The 22685-nt window shown below is 37.6% G+C and overlaps 3 protein-coding genes across 7 annotated transcripts; 2 read left to right on the top strand and 1 right to left on the bottom strand.

The window, feature by feature from the left end:
* Window positions 1–3905: 3905 nt before the first annotated feature.
* Window positions 3906–11941, bottom strand: LOC127978998 (transmembrane protein 268). Of its 4 annotated transcripts, none has more exons than XM_052584066.1 (11): window positions 11793–11941; window positions 11652–11702; window positions 11320–11372; window positions 9314–9439; window positions 8877–8971; window positions 8679–8786; window positions 7350–7508; window positions 7126–7236; window positions 6125–6214; window positions 5465–5674; window positions 3906–4239 (listed from the first exon to the last, which is right to left on the bottom strand). In XM_052584066.1, exons 4-11 carry the CDS (start codon window positions 9423–9425, stop codon window positions 4075–4077), a joined length of 1050 nt encoding a protein of 349 aa, XP_052440026.1. In that variant the 5' UTR covers window positions 9426–9439; window positions 11320–11372; window positions 11652–11702; window positions 11793–11941; the 3' UTR covers window positions 3906–4074. The 4 variants fall into 4 exon arrangements, with proteins under 4 accessions (XP_052440026.1, XP_052440027.1, XP_052440028.1 ...); XM_052584067.1 differs by having other exon boundaries at window positions 9314–9436; XM_052584068.1 differs by lacking the exon at window positions 11320–11372.
* On the top strand, window positions 11849–17048 carry LOC127978997 (sialidase-1-like). Of its 2 annotated transcripts, none has more exons than XM_052584065.1 (6): window positions 11849–11976; window positions 14441–14643; window positions 14725–14987; window positions 15211–15393; window positions 15559–15778; window positions 15855–17048. In XM_052584065.1, the coding sequence occupies exons 1-6, from the start codon at window positions 11849–11851 to the stop codon at window positions 16073–16075; spliced, it is 1218 nt and encodes a 405-aa protein (XP_052440025.1). In that variant the 3' UTR covers window positions 16076–17048. The 2 variants fall into 2 exon arrangements, with proteins under 2 accessions (XP_052440025.1, XP_052440024.1); XM_052584064.1 differs by lacking the exon at window positions 11849–11976 and adding an exon at window positions 13666–13908 and having other exon boundaries at window positions 14454–14643.
* An 878-nt stretch (window positions 17049–17926) lies between these two features.
* Window positions 17927–22210, top strand: LOC127978996 (sialidase-1). The gene is made up of 6 exons (XM_052584063.1): window positions 17927–18116; window positions 18890–19079; window positions 19172–19434; window positions 20983–21165; window positions 21283–21502; window positions 21803–22210. The coding sequence occupies exons 1-6, from the start codon at window positions 18033–18035 to the stop codon at window positions 22021–22023; spliced, it is 1161 nt and encodes a 386-aa protein (XP_052440023.1). The 5' UTR covers window positions 17927–18032; the 3' UTR covers window positions 22024–22210.
* Window positions 22211–22685: the final 475 nt, after the last annotated feature.

Genomic DNA, 22685 nt, shown 5'->3' with positions numbered 1-22685 from the left:
TCTGCCTCTCTCTAATGTTTGGCCTTTCTCTTTGTCTCAGAGGTGCTATTTATAGTTGCCCTGTTTTCTTCTTCTTCTCCATCTCTGAATCTTTTTCCCTTGTGCCACTGGAGCTATAGTGTATCTCCACATCACATAACTGATGAACTGATAGGAGGGCGCCAGTGCCTCTTAAAATCCTCTCATTTACATATTGTATCTATTGCGTGGTGTACAGTAATAGCCGGGGGCTGCAGCTCTTCTCAATCTGTGAGGGCATCTGTCGCTCTGTGGATCAAATTCAATCTGACAGAGGGAGTGAAGATGGCTATCAGAAAATAAAAACGATTCATTTATTCAGGATTCATTTATTTCATGAGTGAGAATGTTATTTTAGATTGTTCTGTATTGTAAGCAAAGCTTTTTACCACGTTTTGTTTCTGTAATTAAAATTTTGAGTTTTTATTCTTAAAAACGATTCTCATTTACAGTCTGCATGAAATGCAGTGGTTTTTTTTTTTGGGAGGGTTGTTTTTAGCAGTTTTTATTTCACAATGGTTCTGAAAACCGTGTTATGTTGATAATTAAAACTACTGTTGAACAGCAAAAATAGTTTTTGCTAACCAAATTAAAGCTGAAATTAATTGCAAATAAACCTAAAATATTATATTACAAAATATTACATTAATAATATTACAAAACAAAGAGTTGCATGTACTAAAATTACTTAAATCTGATTTAGCATATTAAATTGATGCTATTAAATATTATAATATAGTTCTTTTCATTATCCTTATGCTGAAATTTACTGTCAAATTAACTGTAATATCTAGTGCACTTTTTTTGTGCTTTGACTTGTGTATTAAACAGTGGTTGCTTGATGTGTTTCACCAATTTTAACATATTGGAGGAAAAAAAATACTATTGTAGTGCATAAATACTAATACTGCTACTACAAATCAATTCTGTAATAGTGTATATAAATAGTACTAAAATGATACTGCCTAAAATATACCAAATTATTTTGGGGGTGAAATATGACCTGGGCATGTTCTCGGCCGATTTTGTGAATTTCATCCCAAATGTAAAGAGGTGAGAGAGAAGAGAGATGAATGGAGTTAGAAGGAAGCAGGCCAGACTGTGTCAGTAGGATCACAGATGGTCGTTTAGCCTCCCAAAGAGAGCCATCGTTTCAGTAATCATTTAACACCGCAGGCCTGCCGTCTTCCTCAACACAGCGTTGTCTCTTCTGCTCTGACCCTCTCGCCGTGTGTTGTGTCACCCATACTGTGCCCATGCGCTCACCCACCAATCACCTCCACAGCTCCTTCAAGGCTGATTAACAACCTGTGTTGGTCGGCTACATCTGGTGTACACATCCCTGTTTGGAGCCGCTGTCTCTTGGCTAGGATTGCATAGACAAGTGCTATTTGTGCCAAGTTCTGAGCAGTGCACAGTGCAGTGTAGATTCATGTTGACACCCTTGCTGTCATTTCCTCTCTCTCTCCGCTCTCTCTGCGCTGTCCTCCCCTCACCAGACTTACATAAGACCCACGCCGGGTTTACACAGTGTCCTAACTAGACACGACAAGTTTCCAGTGACGAGTCATTTCTCTGTTCGCACAGAAAGTGAAAAAGCAGTAAAATCACATAGTTCATGTTTAACAACTGCTTGTGCTCACCACAGATTAAGATAACAAATCAAAAATGGCCCGCACGTGCTCTTGGTCATTTTGTGAATGATTTGTCAGTGCACATTATTCAAAACAACCATAACAAATACTTTGTAATTTTCCATCAATATCTAAATCTCTTAAACACCTTTCCTGTTTGGCTGACATCATAAGTCCCTCTTGTTTTTAGCCCCACCCCTCAAACTACTTTGTGCATAGAGACACTTTTCAATATCCAGTCAATTAGCTAATATATTAACTAACAATAACAGAATGGTTCACTCACCTTTAGGAGAATGTTTTTTAATATTTGGAGAAATTTTTAATTACATCACTTATAAAAGGATCCTCTTGCAGTGAATGGGTGCCATCAGAATAGGAGTCCAAACAGCTGATAAATAATCCACAAGAAATCCAGACCACTCCAGTCCAGTAATTTTATAAGAAATGAATCCATCAAGACATTTTTAACGTCAAATCATTGCTTCCAGCTGAAGTTCTTTGTCCATAAAATAGTTTCCTCCGTTGGAATCAGGAGAGAAATAGGCACAGATCAAGTAACATTTTGTTTTTGTTTTACATAGTAAACTAATGTCATCAAATGAGACCTTCACAAGTCTGTGTGCCTGTATAATCTTGGCAAACATGGAGGCACAGGGAGGATGTTTCACTTGAGCTCTGATGATCACACAGACAAAACACATGGAGAAGAAATACAAGAAGAAGAAGGAGGAGGAATGCCCAAAGAACTGGCGTCGTGTAGAATTAAGAGGCTGCTTTTATATCCTGGTAATAATTAGAAATTCGATGGCCGTACTACTCCCAAACTTATGTTTTCAGTTTTTTTTTTTTTTTTTTTACATTGGTTTGGTACTGTTTTCACAAGTAAGGTGTACATTTTCAAAAGTCTTAGTACAAAACTTTAAACTGATCACACTTATAACACAACTAGTCATTCTTTCAAAACCCTGATCTCATGATTTCTTTGTAGTTGTACATATTTTCTTCTACATAATCATTGTTTCAGAACACAAGATCATCGTGATATGTATTGAGAACATTTGGTTTAATCACCAAAACACAACAGTACGAGCTTCTTTCAAGTTAGTATTTTTAACAATCAGTTCATTCAAGAGCAAACAATGCAAGATTCACGTTTCAAATTAATTACAGTAATACAGGCAATAAAGCTCATGTTAGAAAATAAAAATAAAAAATTTTTTTTGCTTATTTCTGTGTACCAGTTTGTTCCCAAAATATGATTACAGTAAGTAGGCACAAACACACACACACACACACACATACACAAACACACACAGGTTTTCCTATCATTGGTGACATCCCATAGGAGTAATGAGTTTTATACTGTATCCCCCCTACACTAACACTGCTCCTAAACATACACAAATACTCATTGAACCCAAAAAAAGGACAATGATTCCAGATATTGCCTTCTTTGTTGGGAAATTTTGTCTCCATAAAATAGGGTTCACCTGAACCACACACCCTTGCAAAATAGTTGTCATCATCTTAGATAAATCACTTTTAGTGTAAAAAATAATTCATTGCATTTGGTTTTCCCTAAATTGCGATCATGCTCTGTAGAAACTATATATATCTATTAAATGTGTATCTGTAGATGCACCAAATTATTTACTGATTAAAAATTAAGATGAGTTAGATTAAATAATAGACAAAGAATGAGAAGTCTTGCAAATAAAAGATTTGATCATAAAAGCTTTATGAAAGACAGTTACTGTGAATGAAACATTTATATAGATGAAACACTTATTTTGTGTAGTAAAATGTTTTTATTTTTATGATTGTACTAACACGATTGAAATTATGCGAAAATGTTTGAAAAAAGTGCACTTTTGATGATTTGTTGTGAGATTAGTACTAAGAAGTTTGGAATATGTACCAGTTGCTTATGAAAATAGTACCAAACCAATTTTAACAAAAACTATAATAACTTTATAACTACAAATTGTTGTACAAAGGTACCTATGATCTCAAGTCCTGTTGATAAATGTTGAGGTTAATACTTTTTATCACTTGTTGCTTTGTTCCTGGTTGAGACTGTGTAATCAGCATCTCATGAAGATCAAGTCTTGAATATAAAAAATAAATAAACAAACACAGCTATGTAGAGCAAGATTTCGGAGCAGTTTGTCTGGTTAATACAAGGACTGTGAACTGTCACTTCATTCTTTCACACATGAAGAGCATATGGTATAAATAGAGAACCACAAGTCAGGAAACCCAAAAATATATATATTTCAGTACACCGATGAAATCATAACAGTTTCAAGAGCAGCAGGAACAGTCTTTGATTATCATAACTGACAGCGAAAACATTCGTCCCAGAGAAAGGGAAGACTAATACTTTTGAATGTGAGATTTGATCGTCATGATAGTCCGTCTACCGCAGGACCTTCAGCTCCACGTACTCACACAGACACAGACAGGAAGTGGAATGATTCTTCCCTGCACGTGTAGACCGCTGGGGAGGAGCAGGAAGCTTGTTTGATACCAGCAGTCTGACATAAAGTGCACTGTAGGTCATCAGGAGCTGCCGAGCAATCGCCTGAAGAAAACAGATGCACATTTTTTACTTGAATTACTATACGATTCAACCAAAGACGCAAATACAACCAATGAATCAAATTAATTCTCATTTTGACCATTTTATTTGACCATCTTATGAGAATAATTAAGTTGCATTTAAAGGTACAGGATGTAGCACCTGCCACTAGAGGGCGCACTATCAAAACAATAACAATTGCGTGGTTTGATAACGATAAGTAGGAGCATGGGATGATGGGATTTGTTGTCTTCTACCCAACCGCTGATGGCCATCAATCAGACGGAAAGATAAATCATGGATTTAACACGAGTTCAACGATTTGCGCGAGTAGATTACATACAAAGTCAATGCAAAGACGCGATCAGACTATAGATCAGACGCCTCCTCGGGCGGGTCTAGGGACACGATGCCCCGCATTTGGCGTGCATGCCCCATAATACTAATCTTGTTGATCGTTATAATAGCATACATTTTCTGTAGATACGAATCAAAACAATTCACCTGTCGAGTAAAACACAAGCGAGATCAGCATCTCTTTCTAGTTGAAGTTTGTCGCGAAGCTACTTTCGCATTTGTCCATGACACTGTTGTCATGTGGTTTCTACGTCAGTAAAGGTGGTAACAAAGGGTCACCAACATCAATGACAGGCAACTACACTGCCCCGTGTCACTTTAGAATGGGAATTTTCTCATGATTTACAAGTAGTTGAAAACATTAAAGATATTGTTAGTAATCAGCTGGACAAAATATATAACACTAGCCTAGTGGTTTTTGGATATTTTACTGCAAATATCTTACAAATTGTACCTTTAAATTATAAAAATATATTTTAATCAACTTCAGTAGTCGAGTTATTTGAGTTATTGCTAAAATGAATGAGATGAGTCTTGTTGCCTATTTTCCTATGATGCACAAACTAACCAATCAGAATGGTTATGCAAATGATGGAACGTTCATTTTCATATAATGACAGTTTTTGGTTTGGTGACGGGAAATATTATCATGCAGCCTTTACAATCAATGATTTCCAAATATATTAAAACAAATATGGCAAAGTACTATAATCTTCTATTGTTGCCATGTGTTGTATTTGATCAATTTTAATTTGAATCAGTTTTCATGTAACATTCTCATTCAAACCACCATTAGTAAGAATCTACAGTCTATGGTAAGACTATAGGGACACTTATTTGTATATTATTTCTATGAATAATTCTTTTTCACCTCATTAGTGAGAGTGGTGTCAGGCATCAGGCTGAAGTTTTTGGTCAGTTTAGAGTCTTCTCGTTGACTAGTCGATGCGCTTGGCTCTCGTCCCTCCAGCAGCGGCCGCTCTTCTTCTGGGAGCTCCTCGTCCTGTTCTCCAGCCTCGGGGGCCAGGGTCGTGACCTCCGTCACTAGGACTAGGTGGGACATTCTTTTCTTGAGTCTGTTCTGCAGGGTGAAATGGCAACTTCGTGACATTTTTCTTTCTCTTGTAGTGTATTATTTTAGTATCACCAACATACCATTTTAATTTTAGTCAGATTTTTAGCTACAGTTTAAGTCATTTTGTTCTGGTTTTCTGTTTTTGTTTTAAATGTGTAGTTAGTTAAGTTTAGTACATCAAGTAAAAAATTTATATTTTCATTATTTCAGTTAACATAACATTTTATTTGTAACTATAATAACCCTGTTCTTTCATCATTTTTGTCTTCCTATCCTATCTGAGTGAGACTAAACGACAGTAAACTGTTGAAGTACAACAGTTGGAGTTAAACAGCGCTCTACAGTTGTTTGATGTACCACTGTTTTTGTAGCACAAAACATTTGTGCATTGATTATTTTCTGTGGAGCCCTGAAGCATCAACATAAGAACAAATCAATGAACAAAAGCAAGCTAACCTGTACTTGATCCCTGACAAAACCCATGTTGTCCAGCGCTTCAGTCAGAGATATCAAACATGGGGACATGTCCCAGTACATGCAGAAGAGCTGCGGACAGAAGAGCTGTTAAACCAGTCTATTCATGGCTCTACACACATTATCAGTTACATTAGATCAAGATATAAGAGTGCAAATCAGGAAGCCATTCAACTATCTGATTATACACTACAGCTTAGAGTCTCTTTTACTCTCTAGAGTACCACTAGACCATTACCCATCTCAACCGACCGTTAAACTAGCTTAAAAATTCTGAAATCTCATTTATGATGGAATATGCATGCAAATCAATCAGGAGAAAATAGACACATTCATTTTAAGGTCAATATGTCCCATTTCTTTTTCTCTATTTCACTCCCAAACAAAACCAAGAAGTTTTCAAGCAATGATTCCAAAAAAGTAAAGATGCTGGTAGGTGTGTATTATGCTTTACAAATTTAAAGAAATAGTTCTGTCTTCATTTACACACCCCAATGTCGTCCCAAAACCGTTTGACTTTATTTATTCTTTGGAACACAAAAGGTTATATTTTGAAGAATGTTTTTTAATTTTGGTACACAATGACTTGCATTGTGTGAACAGAAATAACATTCTGCAAAAGAAAAAAAGGTCAAACAGTTTTGGAAACACCGTGAGGATGAGTAAGAAATGATGACGACAGTCTTCATATTTGAGGGAACTGTCGCTTTAAAATTTTCATGCTGCCACAAAGGATGATGGGAAATGCAGTTTTGTGAGTAAGGCGCCATATATACTGGTTAATTAGTAATATTTTCTGGCGAGCTTGATCATATAAAATATGTACAAAGTACATTGCATATTCATCAGCAGCGATGATCAATACCTGTTACCTTCTGCCATAAAACATAATTGACTCCTCACCCAATTCAAAAAGGCCATTCAGTGAATGATGATCAAGAGTCGAGATACAGTATATAGTAAACACACATTATGTGAATTACCTGCATGTTTGCTCTGCATTTCTGGACCCAGTCAGCCACTCCCAACAGCAGCTTGTGTCTGGCCATGTGCTCATTAACCCCCACCAACCGCACGTCTGTGTTCATGTTGATCTGAAACAGATACACCTCTTCATCTCAGCTACAATCAAGTCTGCATTAAAGGGAATACGGGTTTGCTTCTACGAGACTTCGAGAGCGAGTGATGTGATCACGTGACCGCCCACCTCTTTGTTGCTGTAGTGGAAGATGAGGTTGATGGCGACGGTGAGGATCACGGACACCAGACTGACACACACACAGAGCACCCAGAAGCCCTCCGTGCTGCCATCGAGGTACATGTGAATGGTCGAGTACACAGCGCACCACAGCACCAAATACAAGACCTGCAACAGAAACGCAACACACTGGGTTTCCTTGCAGTCACCTGATCCTCCATTTTTCAGTTTTCACTTTTTCAGTAGTTACCCTTATTTTTATTGATGATTCTCATTTGATTCCTATTATTACAATATAGTAATTTTCACTGTGTTACAGCCTTTAAACCTTAACCTTTACTGTGAGAATCCATTCACACCAAGGGCAGTAACTATAACACTTTATAACTATGTCTGTAACTATAAAGTTGTAGTAATCATTCTACTTCAATGAGAATAGTGAAGTCTACACCACAACTTTAATGATATAATGGCACAGAGGAACTGTTTTATTGAAGCATTCAAACCAGCAGTGCACCATTAAAACAAACAGAAAGATATCACCCAGTGGTGTGATCACTAATATAGTCAGCGTTATAGTTATCTTCATGTTTGTCATTCTTGGTGTGAAGACCATTAACACATTTCTTATTTAAATTAGCCTAAGTGAAAGGCATAAAAGCGGTAGCACTTTATTTTACAGTCCTGTTCCTCATGTACATACTATATACTTATTGTAGTAATTACAATACCTATGTTATAACTAGGTACTAACCCTAAACCTACCCCTAAATCTAACCTACCCCATGTAGTTACCTTGTATTACCAGAACTTTCTTAGATAAATACACTGTAAGTACACTATAAGTACATGTTAGTACACGTACTGTAAAATAAAGTGCAACCATAAAAGCAATACTATACAATACTCAAATACACTCCAAAAATGAGTAATGTCCAAAACAAGGTCAGAATGTATGGTATTAATATAAAGAAATTTTCTGTATTGATTTTTACAAGTATTTAACCTGTATTTTGAATCTTGCATTGTATTGCTTTGTGTTTCACAGTTAATGGAAATGTCCGTAAAATGAATGAATAATGATAGAAATTTTTGCAGTTTGTCTTCATTTAAATTGAAATTATTTACATTTTAATGATCTATACTATTTACAATTTATTTATTTAATCAATTTATTTAACTTATATTTGGTTTTATTGGTCAAAGGGGAGACTTGTCTAAACTCCTTTTGATTTTGGATTGAAATATAACCTGGGCCCATTCATAACAGGTGCTATGAGTTTGGCTCAGTGCTGGAATGTGTGTGACCTGCAGTGTTTGCAACAGGCTGCTTCTTACGGGTGCCATGATGACATTAAAAATGTTTGAGTTGAAAAGCAGGTATCTTCTGACGGACGGGTGGTCCAGCGCTAAACCAAGTGGACCCTCAAAGTCTTCTGCTGGAATCTGAAATAGATTGAACATCAAAATACAGCATGGAAATAAGATGTTGGTTCATTTTAGAAATCTGTGATGAAATGATGAAACTGTACTAGCCTGGAAGCCTTTGGTTTCCAGAAGAGTCCTGCAGTGTGAGAAGTCAAAGGTGGGAGTGAACCAAGTGGATGTGGACACAGACGCCACACACTCACCTGACAGAAAGATAAACAGTTTAAAACTGAACTCCCATCTTTAATAGTCATCAGGGAGAATTTAAGATGGTTTAAGCCTATTAAGAATTAAAAACGAAAGTAATGCATTTGGGAGAAGTGGATCTGCTGCATCACATATTTTCAATTCCTGTGGCCTTAAAGAAGATATGCAGTATGACATGTTATGAAAGAGTCATTACAAGCATTTCATTCAGTACCATTTTGTCCTTCAGGGTGGGGAAAAATCACACTGCAGTCACACTAATACTCAGTGTTTGATGATTTCGGTTAGCTGGTTTGTTATTAATGCTGAAAGAGAGACAGAAACGTGGCGATACGTACCATTCGTCCATGTGGTCTCTGTGCCTGGTTCTCCTGCCGTGACTGACTGTCCTGTGGGGGATTCAAAATCAGCTCTTTCCTCTATGTTACACTGCCGCTCCCTCTCCTCCATGGTGACAGAAGCTGCTGGAAAACACAAGCACCCAGATATCACCAGACACTACAGCTGCGGTGCAGTTACCTATCAAAGACACATATGAACCAACTATTCAAAATGAGAGCTCAAGGCAAAAACCACAGGTGAAAAGGGCAGATGTGTAAACAAACAGATATCACCATATTAATCATTAAGACAACTGTTTTTTATTACAAGTTTATGGAATGTTCTGTTTAAATATGCAAATTAGGTATTATCTAATTGAAAGTGCACTCATTTGAATACATTTCAAGAATAGAAATCTCAAGTCAAAACTCTTGTTTCGTTTTCTTGACATACCTTTTTTTTCTTTTTCTTTTTTTACAGTGGGGTTTTACATAGGGGATTTTGGATTTCTTAATTTTTTTATTTTGGGATTTACTCCATAAATCAGAAAATACTGTCAACAACACACATGCATTGGGCAAAACAGCCCAAAATTTTTAAAAAGACTAATTATGAAATCATGGAAATGTTTTTTTCCTATAGTGTCTTGCCATAAGGACAAATACAGTGGCAAAGTAGCCTGTATTCTTTTTCAATTAAAAAAACGAAACTAAACAGCAAAAAACAGGCAAACAAAAATGTAAGCCTTAAAGCATAGGAAATTACACATGATATACAAGGAATACAATACATTTTGTTGCCACAAATGAAGACTATCTTTCCACGACTTATTAATTAGTTTCCTCATTTTATTTAGATTATCACCACGGTTGATTAATTTGTTACTTTGTTTTAGTTGTACCACGGCTGCATTGGTTTCCTCATTTCAAGGGGTCATATGATGCGATTTCAAGTTTTCCTTTCTCTTTGGAGTGTTACAAGCTGATTGTGCATAGATAAGATCTGTCAAGTTTGAAAGACTAAAGCCTCAAATCCAAAGAGACGCCCCCTAAAACACCTCATTTAAACACGCCCCCACATCTTTACATCACTATGTGGGAAGATTTGCGTAATGCCGCCCAAATGTTCACTCAAAGAAACAAGGCGTGATATAAGGCGCATTTCCGATGAGTGCTTGCGGTGTTCGGCCAATCACAATGCACTGGATCAGTTGTCCAATCAGAGCAGACTGCGCTTGTCATAAGGAACTTTGTAGGATACTCTGTGTTTGAGAGAGGTGGGGCATAGAGGACCTACAATAATGTACAGTATTTGAAAAATAATCTGTTTTTTGAACATTAAAGCATGTCAACATATTCTGTTACACCAAATACATAAAATAATGATCTTTAAAAAGCATCATATGACCCCTTTTAAAGTGAAATTGTGGCTTCAGTTTCCCTAAAACGAGTAAATAAATGTCATTGGAACAAATTCTTAAAGTCACAATGACAACAGATCTTTTCTTCCATACTGTAACATAACAGATTATTTAAAATGTAAACATGAAGGGCGGGACTTATTCTGTGCATCGGTTGTTCATTGGATGATGAGAAGTGGGTGTCACTCAGAAGTGGAGGCAGATGAAGGTGACCTTGCAAATATGGGATTAAATGGACTAAATGATTGGAGAAGTCCTACGTCACCTGAGGAAGTCTGCTATCATCCGAAGATCCAGTTATAATATACACTTTAACATAGAATTCAGTAACTAAGGGTGAATTTTCACTTCATGTCAACTTTAATTTATGGCCACAATATATTGTCACAACAACCACCACAAACTAATGAGGTCTAGGAAGGTCAAGACGTAATGTAACATGACAGATAATGTTCATAATATAATTCCATAATTCTAAAGAACATGTCTTTCAAATGAGATGGCTCACTCAGAAAGGAAACTCAGACAAAGGGCTCACACTTCAAAAAAGCCAAAAAGCTATATATATAAAATATATTTATAACAAAGAGCATGATGGCAAACCTTAGGTCAGGGCCCAGCTTGTCTCAGTCAATGCTTTTGGCAAAGTGCACTGTCTGTTTAAGAACAGGAAACACAAACCTTGCAATCAACTTCTCTTTTTAGAGTTTCGCATACAAGAAAGCGAGGAAGATGTTAGGTTTCTCAATAATAAAGAAAGACAGCATTTTTTCCCTTCAGAATTATGTATGTTATTAAGTGGCTTCAAGCAGTGTTTTTACAGAATATGCATCAATATGCTTTAACATTTGCATATACTATAATAGAGAAAATGCTTCAGAGAGCTGTTAATGTTTCATCATTGTGAACGAGGTTTTAAAGCAATCTCAACAAACCTGTAAGCACAGCAGATGACACGATATCTGACTCCACTGCAAGCCTGCAAGCTGAAGAAAATGATAGACACAGATATTATACAGCATGCGTCTATATATTGCTTACCCTGCAAATGATCCCTCCATCTCATTCTCACTCACCTTTGCTAGTTCTTGAATACAGCAAACATGTTTAACTGCTGAAGAATGGAGTGTGTATGTGGCAGCAAACCAGTCTCTTCATTTCTCTCATTGCGTCTGCCTCAGTTTCTTCTCAGTCATGCCTGCTGTTGTCACAACCTTTGCTTTTGTTTCTCGTCTTGTTAGGCTCCTCCCACTGTTTTAACTGTCATTTATATATCTCTTCATATTAGCTTTGCCTTTCTCCTTTTTTCCCATCAGGCTCCTCTCATGGTCTCATAAGCTCTCTCTCTTTCTCTTTCACTCCCTGTGAGTGTGTCTTCCTCCTTTTTGTGAATGCAAAACTGATTATAAACCCTCCCCCTCGTGCTCTTCCTCTATCTCCTTAGTTTTGTGTCGTTTCTTTTTCTCTTAGCTTGTGACTCGGCTCAGTCTGAACACATGACTGCTGGAATGTACACAATTTCACAGAGCCATGGCGAAAAGTGTGTGTCTGTGCTTGAACGTGTGTGAGCCCAGGAAAGAGAAAGAGACATGAGATAATAATGTTATGGTCTTTCTACTTTTATTTGCTGTTGCCAAAACTGCTGCTGGGAGTTAGTAGAAAATAAACAGAACAGGTTTTGAGTCAAAAGTCCAGCTGCACTGTCCTCTAGGAGTGGCTTAGTGTGTTGGTTTTATACCTATATAAATACATATGGGATAATTTTTTGGTGGATTCTGTCCTGCCAACTAAAATGTCAATTTCATTATAAACAATGATGATTGTTATTATTAATAATATAATATACAGCATTCTGGAGATAAATTAGTAAAAATATATTTTAATTCACTTAGAGCACATTTCAATTCAATTTCATCTTCAGCATTAATAAAGTAAGCATTCAAATTTGAAGATATCTTGCAGCACTCAATGCATCAGGACTGGTTGAATTGAGCAATGTGTTCATTCAACTTTCTCAAGATCCTCTGATGCCTTACACATATAATCTGTATTTAGTAAAATAACCTCTGTTTCATCATGCTGTTTATCAGGATCTACTTTTCAACCAACATCTTGTGACCATTTATTCAGTAACACAAATCATAATCTTACAGATAGCTTCTCAAAGGTTTATGTGTGTAATAAATGCACATTTTGTGAAATGGAAAGTTATCTTCCCTCAAAATTCATCTAGTAAATAGTGAACAGAATCAGTCTCTGCTGCTAAAATCCAGCACACTTAGAAGATAGTACATAAATCATTGGTTTAGAGCTCTATATGAAAACATACAGTACTGATTAATCAACTTTAATCATGTAATAGACTCTGATAGAGACAGCTCTTCACACTAGACTAAACACCTGGGCCCATAGACATGTGTTTATGCCTCACTGACTCCACCTGCTGGGAAATAAAAGTTAGGACAAGTGTACACGAGAACACTTGGTCCATAGCATAGAGTTAGTGCTGAGACCGTTCTGCAAATAAGATTCTTAAGATACGCTGTTAATGGAGAAATAATTTGGTTGAGGTCGGTCTGATAGCACTGGACTTAATGTGTACTGCCAAATGCCTCAGAAACGCATTTTTTTTGAGTAAATCAAGTTAATGTGAACGTTGTCACGTACAAAATTATTACATATAATCTTGTATAATGCATTATAGCCTATTAAAACTATAATATTAGGCTGTATGAATATACAAAAAAAGAAAATGTTTGTAGTTTATTCATAAAATGTAACCAAAAATAAAAACCAACAGAGTCTACAAAGATCATGCCATTATATTTCAAACAATAAACGTTTTTAAATAATTTAATAAAATAAAATAGCATTTCCGACTTCCGCTCTATTGTTTTTTTTTCTTTTGTAAATTGCTCTGGCATGTGACTGACGTCACGTGAGGGCAGTCACATGACTTTATGGACAAGGATGTGAGTCGTGTGTTGTTGCCATGTAGACACGTCCGGATTCACTCGTCTTATTAAAGGAAATAAACACCTTAATCAGGAAATTGACGTTTCTTATTTGCTTATTGCAGTCATATCTGCGGTGCTGTCGCTTACTTGTGTTATTTCAATGGATTTTATTCGTCAGTTTGGAGTTGTGCTTGTGATCGCGGTGCTCTCCGGCGCGCGTGCGGACAAGCCACAGGTAAATACATGACTTCTGTCACATGATATTGTCCTGGTCTGTCATCAAACTGCAATTTATTGATATTAAATACATGCTGGTAATGTGTTTGACTATAACATGTACATGCAAAATAAAGTGCATAACTGAACTTTAGTTTTATGATGCAAGTATTTTGTGTTTTTTCACCAAAAGAACACAGTGCCCTGACTGACATGTGCTAGTTAATAGATCTCATTAAAAATCACAAATTCCCTTGCAGTTTTGTGTTTTTATACCCCAGTAAAAAAAACTGTGTACATTCTCCAATGCTCCTTACAGAAGCACTGCGAAAGAACCAGTAAAGTAGTCTGTTTTAGAGGGTTTATTTTATTAATTTATTATTCATGCATCTATATTTTAATTTCTTTATTAATATTTTCAGCATATTGCTGTTGAATGTTTTTGTGTCCTAGAATAATTTGCACTTATGTCGCATAGTTTTGTCATGTGATTGTCATATGGAAGAAAAATCTCTCATAACTCAAATCGTTGTTCCTTTGTCTTACTGTGGTAATTCCCCACAGATCGACCCGCTGATATACGAGGAGCAGCTGCTGTGGGTCGGCGGTGGAGCCGGTGAGGTCAACACTTACAGGATCCCTCTGCTGACCTTCACGACGCGTGGAAGTTTGCTGGCTTTCTCTGAGGCCAGGAAAATGTCCTCCGGTGACATCGGTGCGAAGTTCATCGCAATGAGAAAGTCCACTGACAAAGGTGGGCCATCCACCTCCGCTTCAGTCATAGATGGCTGTTTTAGATGAAACTGAATCGCGATCTCTTTCGTGTATCCCTCAGGAGCCACCTGGTCTCCCATCACCTTCATAGTGGACGATGGTGATCTAGTAGATGGGCTGAATCTAGGTTCGGTCGTTGTGGATGAAGAGACTGGCGCTGTGATACTCATCTACTCGTTGTGTTTCCACCGTTATCACTGCAAGCCTTCAAACACAATGATGGTGCAGAGTCTGGATGACGGGTTCACCTGGAGCGCCCCACGAAACCTCTCGGTTGAGCTGGGGGTGAAGAGCTTTGCTCCAGGGCCTGGTTTTGGCATACAGGTGTGTTTGGCATTGTCTCCATTCTGTTCCTCCTTCAGGGGAAAACTAAAGCATGGTTTATCTGTTGTTTATGATGCTGTTATGACTTCTTGAATGGTATAAAGCTACATTTTATTGTCTTTGTGGTTAAGTGTTGGATTATAAAAGAGAACAAAAAAGCTGACATGGTACTCTTCCACCCTTTTTCAAGTGCTTTTAGTCCATCATGTGCCCATGTTCACAGAAACGGTATCCTCCCAATGTGGGCCGTCTGGTGGTGTGTGGCCACGGATCCATTGCTGGCGATGGGGTCTTCTGCATCTTGAGTGATGATCATGGTGCATCCTGGAGATATGGAGCTGCTCTGAAGAGCATCCCTTACAATCAGCCTAAACAAGACCTGGACTTCAACCCAGACGAGTGTCAGGTAATATTTAACAACTCAATACATATCTTACTATAGTAGACAACATTTTTGTACTTGAATTCTACCCCTAGAAACTATTTTCGAGCTTTTTTTTTTTTTACAGTGTAGGCTTGATATTAAACAATTTCCTCTTTTATTTGACACACTCTCTCACATCGTTAACAGCCAGTGGAACTGGAGGACGGAAGTATAGTCATCCATGTGCGCAACCAGAACAACTATCACTGCCGCTGTCGAATAATAGTGCGGAGTCTGGACGGAGGCGAGACTCTTCCTGTGGAGGAGCTGGTGTTTGACAAAGCCCTGATCGACCCCGCCGTCGCAGCTGGAGCCCTGCAGAAACAAGGAGTGATGTACTTCACCAATCCCTCCAGCACTCAGCACAGTGAGGAAGAGCAGTTCACAGAGCAGTACTCACAATTAAAGCTTCATCGATGATTAATTGTTATTTGCTTGCACAGGGATCAACCTAACTCTTCGCTGGTCCTTCTCTGATGGGAAGTCATGGGAAAAGCAGGCCGTCCAGATCTGGGCGGGGCCAAGCGGTTATTCCTCTATGACATCACTCAAGGGAGATTCTCCTGAGGACAGCAACTACATTTATGTCATTTATGAAAAGGGCCATAAAGATTACTGGGAGACCATCTCTTTTGTCAAAATCCATCTATACGGAGGGAAATAACGTACAGCTAGAGGAGCCAAGAAAAAGGGATATTTAGGAATTTTTTAATTAATGTGAGAAAGCCAAGGTATCATCCTGATGTAAAGTATTTTTACATTTCTTCAGATTAAATCTGGTCTGGTTTTATATGAATTTCACTCCAGAAAGAATCAAGACTTCCTGCTTCAGTGTGAGATTGATCTATACAGCAATATAATACAAAAACAACCATGATTGTAACCACTTTTTTTTACCTGTCAGAGCACAAAACTTTTTGTATGTCTTGAAGTTCTCATAATAACGTTGTGCAGCTGGTGAGCTGCATGCTGGTCTCGCATGTGTTTTTGGGACAATTTGATGGTTTTTAAAACACTCAGGCGCTGATTGTCTTGCTGATCAATGTATTTCTTCTTTTATTTTTGCGTTGTTTTCAATAATGTAAATGAAGTGAATCTTCATGAAGCTTGAGATGGTTGTTTCCTGCTGTATAACATCGATTGATTTGTAAGTCTTGAATTAATGTTTTGAAGACAGAAGTGTGATTTCATTTGAATTATCTTGAGGTGTTTCTCCAATCCCTGGTGTTGCTTAAATTAATGAAGGCCTCTAAATGACTAACACAACCTGAAAGACACAAGGGTTTGAGACACATAGACACTCTAAGCAAATCAGTGTTTGTCCTCCAAATGATACAACTGTGAAGTCAGGAAAGCCCATTGTATATTAAACTGTGTCATTTATTTACGCAGTCTGGCCTTTTTGTGGCAATAGATGTTGTACATTTAGATGTCAGACAATTATTTTGGTAACATCTTACTGTAAGTGAATTTTAAATAAGTACATGCAAGTTTGTGTTAGGAGTCAACCAAAAGGCTTTCACTTAATTACATTTCATATTAACATTTTTGACCTTTGACACTTTTTTGCTAGATTCAACCCATCAACACAGGGATACATTCTGTTGTTCAATAAATGTTTCTATTTTGATACAGCACCTCCTTGTTTCTTTTAGTTCTAACCGTCTCAAAGACAAATAAGAATACAGGTTTATATTGACATAATATTTTAGTTGGGCGGCATTTGTACTTATTAATCAGAGAAGACCATTAGAAGGTTTTTAACACAAATGCACTATATTTCATAACTCGTTACATCACTCTGTCCACCTGTCCTCACACAATAACTCAGAGACTAAAACATCTCACACTTAAGAAAAAATACACAGGCAAATAACTTTTCAAAAGTTAATAAAAAAAAACTGGTGTTTCTGCTCACCAAGGCTGTAGTTATTTGATTAAACATATTGTAAATATTGTAAAATATTATTAAGATGTATGACAAATGTTTTCTTTCTGAATATGATTTATCATTGTAATTTATTCCTGTGATGCAACGCTGAATTACTCCAGTCTTCAGTGTCACATGATCCTTCAGAAATATTAATTCAAATATCAATATCATTATCAATGTTGAAACCTGTTGTGCTGCCTAAAACATTTTTTTAAAGGGAAGAGGAAGGAAGTGGTTATTTAAAAAAAAAAAAAAAGGAACCTTTTATAACTCTTTTATAAGGTTCCTACTGTCAGATATTTATGAAAACATTTGTAAAATTGTCAACTCTAATCCTGAAGGAAAAGATTTGTTTGTTTTGTGATTGTCACTTATCACAGCCATGATATATCCGTCACACAAATATAAAGAAACACATTTTAGATACATTTACTCATTTAAACAGGTGATTTTAGTGCCTTTTTCTCAATATTTACCATATTTGACTATTAAGCTAATGGTGTGAATGCAGGTTCGTCAAATGAAGTCTGAAGGTGCAGCTGATAGATTCGCATGTCTATGATGTGCCTAGCGCTTATCATTACTGTCAGCTAAACCGGTCTGTTAAACCAGTTCTCTCGGCTCTCGAGCGCTTGTGTAGACTTTAAACAGCCTTCAGGAAACATACAGTATTTAGTTCGCACATGACATGACAAAACTTGCCGCCATGAATCACGCTCTTTTGCGGATTTTGCTTCTTATGGTGTCGTGTGCGTTTGCGCGAAATGAAACGGTAGGCTAAATACGATTTTGTTTAATCACATCTAACCTTACACTCTTAAAAATAAAGGCGCTTCACGATGCCATAGAAGAACGTTTATGTCGAAATGGTTCCTTGAAGAACCTTTAACATATTTAGAACCTTTCTGTTTGACAAAAGGTTCTCTGTGGCGAAATCATTTTCTTTAGATTATAAAATGGTAAGAAATAGATGTCTCTGTAAAGAACCTTTGACTGAATGGTTCTTTGTGGAACCAAAAACGATTCTTCTATCTACGGCATCGCTTAAGAAAAATTTAAAGCACCTTTATTTTTAAGAGTGTATGACGATTCGAAATATCAAATTACGATGAATGAATCCACAATACAGCACATTAATTTTGCAAGGTAGTCGCTCTTTACTTGGCAAGGTTAGGTGGCTGTTTGTCACAAGACAAGAGGAAGTTTATATAGGAGTAACTTAACTATACATGTTTGGGTCAAAAGTCCACTTACACAAGTGTGTTTTCTCTAGCAGTTATATTGTGTTGCTAATGTTTTGTTCATAACACTGCTCATAATGTATGTGAATCTAATATTCATCGATCTAAATATTTTCCTGAGCAAAAATGGAGGGAATGTCCAAAACGTATCTGTAGTGAAGACTCATTGGTATGTGCCTACACAGAACTTGATTTCAAGAGTAAACGCAACTAGCCTTGTTCATCTCAGCTTGTTTATTTATTTAGCTATTTATTACATAGTTGTGACCTGTATCATTTTATTCTTTTACTTTTTCACATGCAGCTCAATCCAGCTATCATCGATGAGCAGCTGCTCTGGGTCAGTGGTGAAATTGGAGAAGTTAACACCTACAGGATTCCCCTGCTCACCTTCACTACAAAGGGAAGTCTGCTGGCTTTTGCAGAGGCCCGGAAACTGTCTTTCAAAGACATTGGAGCCAAGTTCATCGCTTTAAGACGCTCCACAGACAGAGGTGTGTCAGATTGAGTCGTCTTAGCTCTCCTGGTGAAAGACGAGATTCTTCTTTTCTTCTCCAACCATCTCTTTCCTCTGACACATTCTCAGGAGCCACCTGGTCTCCCACCTCCTTCATAGTGGACGATGGTGATCTAGTAGATGGGCTGAATCTAGGTTCGGTCGTTGTGGATGAAGAGACTGGCGCTGTGATAGTCATCTACTCGTTGTGTTTCCACCGTTATCACTGCAAGCCTTCAAACACAATGATGGTGCAGAGTCTGGATGACGGGTTCACCTGGAGCGCCCCACGAAACCTTAACCCTCAACTGGGGCTCATGAGTTTTCTTCCTGGACCTGGCTTTGGCATACAGGTATTTCACTTAGATGCCGAATTTCATATCTGAGTGCCTCGTTTACACCTCACTCACAACTCCCATAGACTCAGTGGCTACAATAAGTGGCCAGTTGTCCGGCAGAATGTGGTTTTAAAAATGCTTTAATTTTTCATTGTTCGGAGAAATTTCATGGATGAAATTCATTCATTTCAATAAGAAATTGCATGCTTTGCAATTTAACATGAGTGCAAATAATTTCTCTATGCAGATTTCGCATTAGGTTCAAGATGGTCATTGAAATTCACTACGATGATGACCAACGGAAAGCTACTTGATTTGAAGTGTGAGATGCGTTTTGTGCACCTCTACACTATTGACAATAGACATTGTACATTTTTTGCCACAGATGTTATACCATAACTTTGCTAATGTGACTTTCATGCCTTTAGACACATCTGCATGTGCAGTATAATGGTACAAAAAGTACCACAGTACCAAATATTTTTAACGATTTGGTGCTAATGCATTCAATGCACACAAATAATGTTGAAACTATTTTTATTCAATTAAAATTAAAGTGTAATAATGTAAGTGTAATATATAAACAAATTGTTTAAAATAATTAATTTAAATATGTGTGTTTTTGCTTAGTAAAACATTAGTTCAGTTAATACCAGCAACTGTTCCTAGTGTGCTGTATTTTTTAAAACTTACGAATTTTGTGTTGAAAATTAAATTGAGTGCATTGCTCACATGATTTAATAGTTGTGTCACAGGTTGTTTGCAGTGAGGCGAGGATCTGGTAGCCCTGAGTGTAGCTGTTAAATGAAACAAAACACTTGTGATCACAAGGGAACTGAGAATAGCAAACACTTTATCTTGACCAGACAAATACTGAACTGAAAAATGGGGCTAAACATACAGGGCATACAAAAACTAAAGGTGAAAAAAAATTAGTAACCAAACATAAGCACATCCTTGACAAAAAAAAAAGAAACAAAGCAAACAGGACAAAACACAGTGCAAAATAAAATGACTATCAAAATAAGAGTTCTTGATCAACACAGAAACATAGATAAAACGGATTGGTTGAATTATACAGGATTTCCGAGAGACGTGTGTGTTGCGTTTTTTAGCGTTCCACCTGAAAACAAAGATGCTGTGTTGCGAAACCCCCTCACGGAAGAATAAATCTGTTGTGTTTGAAACTGTGATGATGAGCGCTTATCAAGTTTGCAGCATAGAATCATTAAAATATGTCCAAGAGTTTTACACACCAGTCCATGCCCCTAAATGGGATGTGGCCCAACATGAAACGTGATTGGTTGCTTTACCTGTCAGTCATATGGCCATCTTGGGCAGGTCTTGGCTGTTCAAAGTGCACATGGTTCCCAGACTTTCTGGCTGCGCGAGACTAACCAAACCTAGTCTGAGTGGCATAAAATGCATCCTATTATAGTTTATTTAGTTTTTTCTTGCAACTTAGCATCGAGTCTATCTAAAACAAAACAGATACCACAGACTGTGCAAAATACTAACTTCTTCGTGATCTCAGAATGTGTATTTATCTAATGGTGCTTACAGAAACGTCATCCGCCTGCAGTTGGGCGTCTGGTGGTGTGTGGCCACGGCAGCTTGGCTGGAGACGGAGTGTTCTGCATCCTGAGTGATGATCATGGAAACACATGGAGATACGGAGCTGAGCTGAAGAGCATTCCCTACAACCAGCGCAAACACGACCTCGACTTTGAACCAGATGAGTGTCAGGTAGGCCAACTTTCACTTTTCTGTTTTAGAAATGATTGCATTGGCGTTAGTGTGTCAGAAATATGGATCAGAAGAGTTTATAAAATCTTCAGACTTCTGTCTTACGTTTCCTCTAAGCCAGTGGAGCTGGACGACGGCAGCATCATGATTAATGTGCGCAACCAAAATCACTACCACTGCCGCTGTCGCATTGTTGTACGCAGTCTGGATGGAGGAGAGTCTCTGCCGGTGGAGGAGCTGGTGTTTGATCACACATTGGAGGATTCGGCGGTCGCAGCTGGGGCTTTAGAGAAGGAAGGAGTGCTTTACTTCACCAACCCAGCCAACGCTAACAGCAGTGAGCATGATGAGCACTTTATGGAGCTCTCTCTTTTAACACACCTCATTAAGGAGACCTCCAAAATGTGCAGTGCTGTAGTATTGTGAGAGAAAACTTCTTTCTTTTTCAGGTTTTCTGTGAACTCTTGATATATATACCCATTTACACAAACCTTGGTTCTAAATCATGTTTCTCCGTTGTTTTGATTCTGATATCTTTGGTTTTGTCTGTGCATTGAGAGAGCAGCATGTGTAATAGCTCATTCATGCTTGTACATGTGGCTATAAGCTACTTTAACTGTGGTGTTGTTTTCCTCAGGAGTGAACCTCACCCTTCGCTGGTCTCTGAATCGCGGTAAATCATGGGTGAAAGATACTCTGAAGATCTGGGCTGGGCCAAGTGGATACTCATGTATAACGTCACTTAAAGGCAATGAAACCGTGGATCATAAATACATCTATGTCATCTACGAGAAAGGCCAAAAAGACTATTTTGAGTCCATCTCCCTTGTGAAAATTGACCTGTACAGCGACCAGTGAAGAAAGTCACTGATGGGCTGACTCGTTTTAGAAAGAAATAACAGCTTGATCAAGTTGCTTACTTTTGAAAATCAGTATTTAGGTGAAGATGGGTTTTATTATTTGGTCAAATTAATTGTCTGCCCCTCCAAAATAAATAAATAAATAGCACTTTCTTCAATAATAAAAATACGAAATAAAATAAAAACATATTTATACATTTATTTTGGCATTTTGTTGTTTTTTATTTACTTCAAAATGACTCTCTATAAAACTCCAGATGGCTACGATAACCCAAACAACCACAGGAATCTGCAGCAAAAGAGAGTAGTTTTATTTACATAATTCAATGAGCACAGTTCATTCACTGTCAGCTGCTGTACCGTCAATGGAATGAGCTGCTTGTCTTCCACTCACTCTGTGAACAGAGCAGCGGGGAAGCAAGACCTCGTGCCCGCGCAGGACACTACCGGTGACTTTTACAGAGTGCTATGGTTTGTCCAAAAAGTTGCTAGACCTTAGACCCGCCCTGACTGAGTGAGCTGTCATCAGTCCACCATTGTTTCACTGCTGGAGCAGATGAAGACAAGAATGACTCCTAAGTGATTGAGGTGTTCTGTTGTTAGATGTTTTAATGAACATAACAGTCATCATTTACTCCTGACATCTGAGCCGCTGAAGAT

Source organism: Carassius gibelio, chromosome B19 (assembly GCF_023724105.1).
Source record: "Carassius gibelio isolate Cgi1373 ecotype wild population from Czech Republic chromosome B19, carGib1.2-hapl.c, whole genome shotgun sequence".
NCBI classification, from domain to species: Eukaryota; Metazoa; Chordata; class Actinopteri; order Cypriniformes; family Cyprinidae; genus Carassius; species Carassius gibelio.
The sequence above is the reverse complement of the archived record's forward strand: the minus strand, read 5'-3'. Positions and strand labels throughout refer to the sequence as shown.

What these genes read in the sequence shown, in the direction of transcription:
- LOC127978998 (XM_052584066.1), bottom strand. Translation starts at nt 9,425, where the DNA reads ATGGAGGAGAGGGAGCGGCAGTGTAACATAGAGGAAAGAGCTGATTTT. An exon ending in TGGAAACCAAAGGCTTCCAG is followed by an intron (nt 8,787 to 8,876) that starts GCTAGTACAGTT and finishes AATCTATTTCAG; the next exon opens with ATTCCAGCAGAAGACTTTGA. An exon ending in TTGTCAGGGATCAAGTACAG is followed by an intron (nt 5,675 to 6,124) that starts GTTAGCTTGCTT and finishes TTCACCCTGCAG; the next exon opens with AACAGACTCAAGAAAAGAAT.
- LOC127978997 (XM_052584065.1), top strand. Translation starts at nt 11,849, where the DNA reads ATGTGGCAGCAAACCAGTCTCTTCATTTCTCTCATTGCGTCTGCCTCA. An exon ending in GGCCTGGTTTTGGCATACAG is followed by an intron (nt 14,988 to 15,210) that starts GTGTGTTTGGCA and finishes CCATGTTCACAG; the next exon opens with AAACGGTATCCTCCCAATGT. An exon ending in TCAACCCAGACGAGTGTCAG is followed by an intron (nt 15,394 to 15,558) that starts GTAATATTTAAC and finishes CATCGTTAACAG; the next exon opens with CCAGTGGAACTGGAGGACGG.
- LOC127978996 (XM_052584063.1), top strand. Translation starts at nt 18,033, where the DNA reads ATGACAAAACTTGCCGCCATGAATCACGCTCTTTTGCGGATTTTGCTT. An exon ending in AAGACGCTCCACAGACAGAG is followed by an intron (nt 19,080 to 19,171) that starts GTGTGTCAGATT and finishes ACACATTCTCAG; the next exon opens with GAGCCACCTGGTCTCCCACC. An exon ending in GACCTGGCTTTGGCATACAG is followed by an intron (nt 19,435 to 20,982) that starts GTATTTCACTTA and finishes TGGTGCTTACAG; the next exon opens with AAACGTCATCCGCCTGCAGT.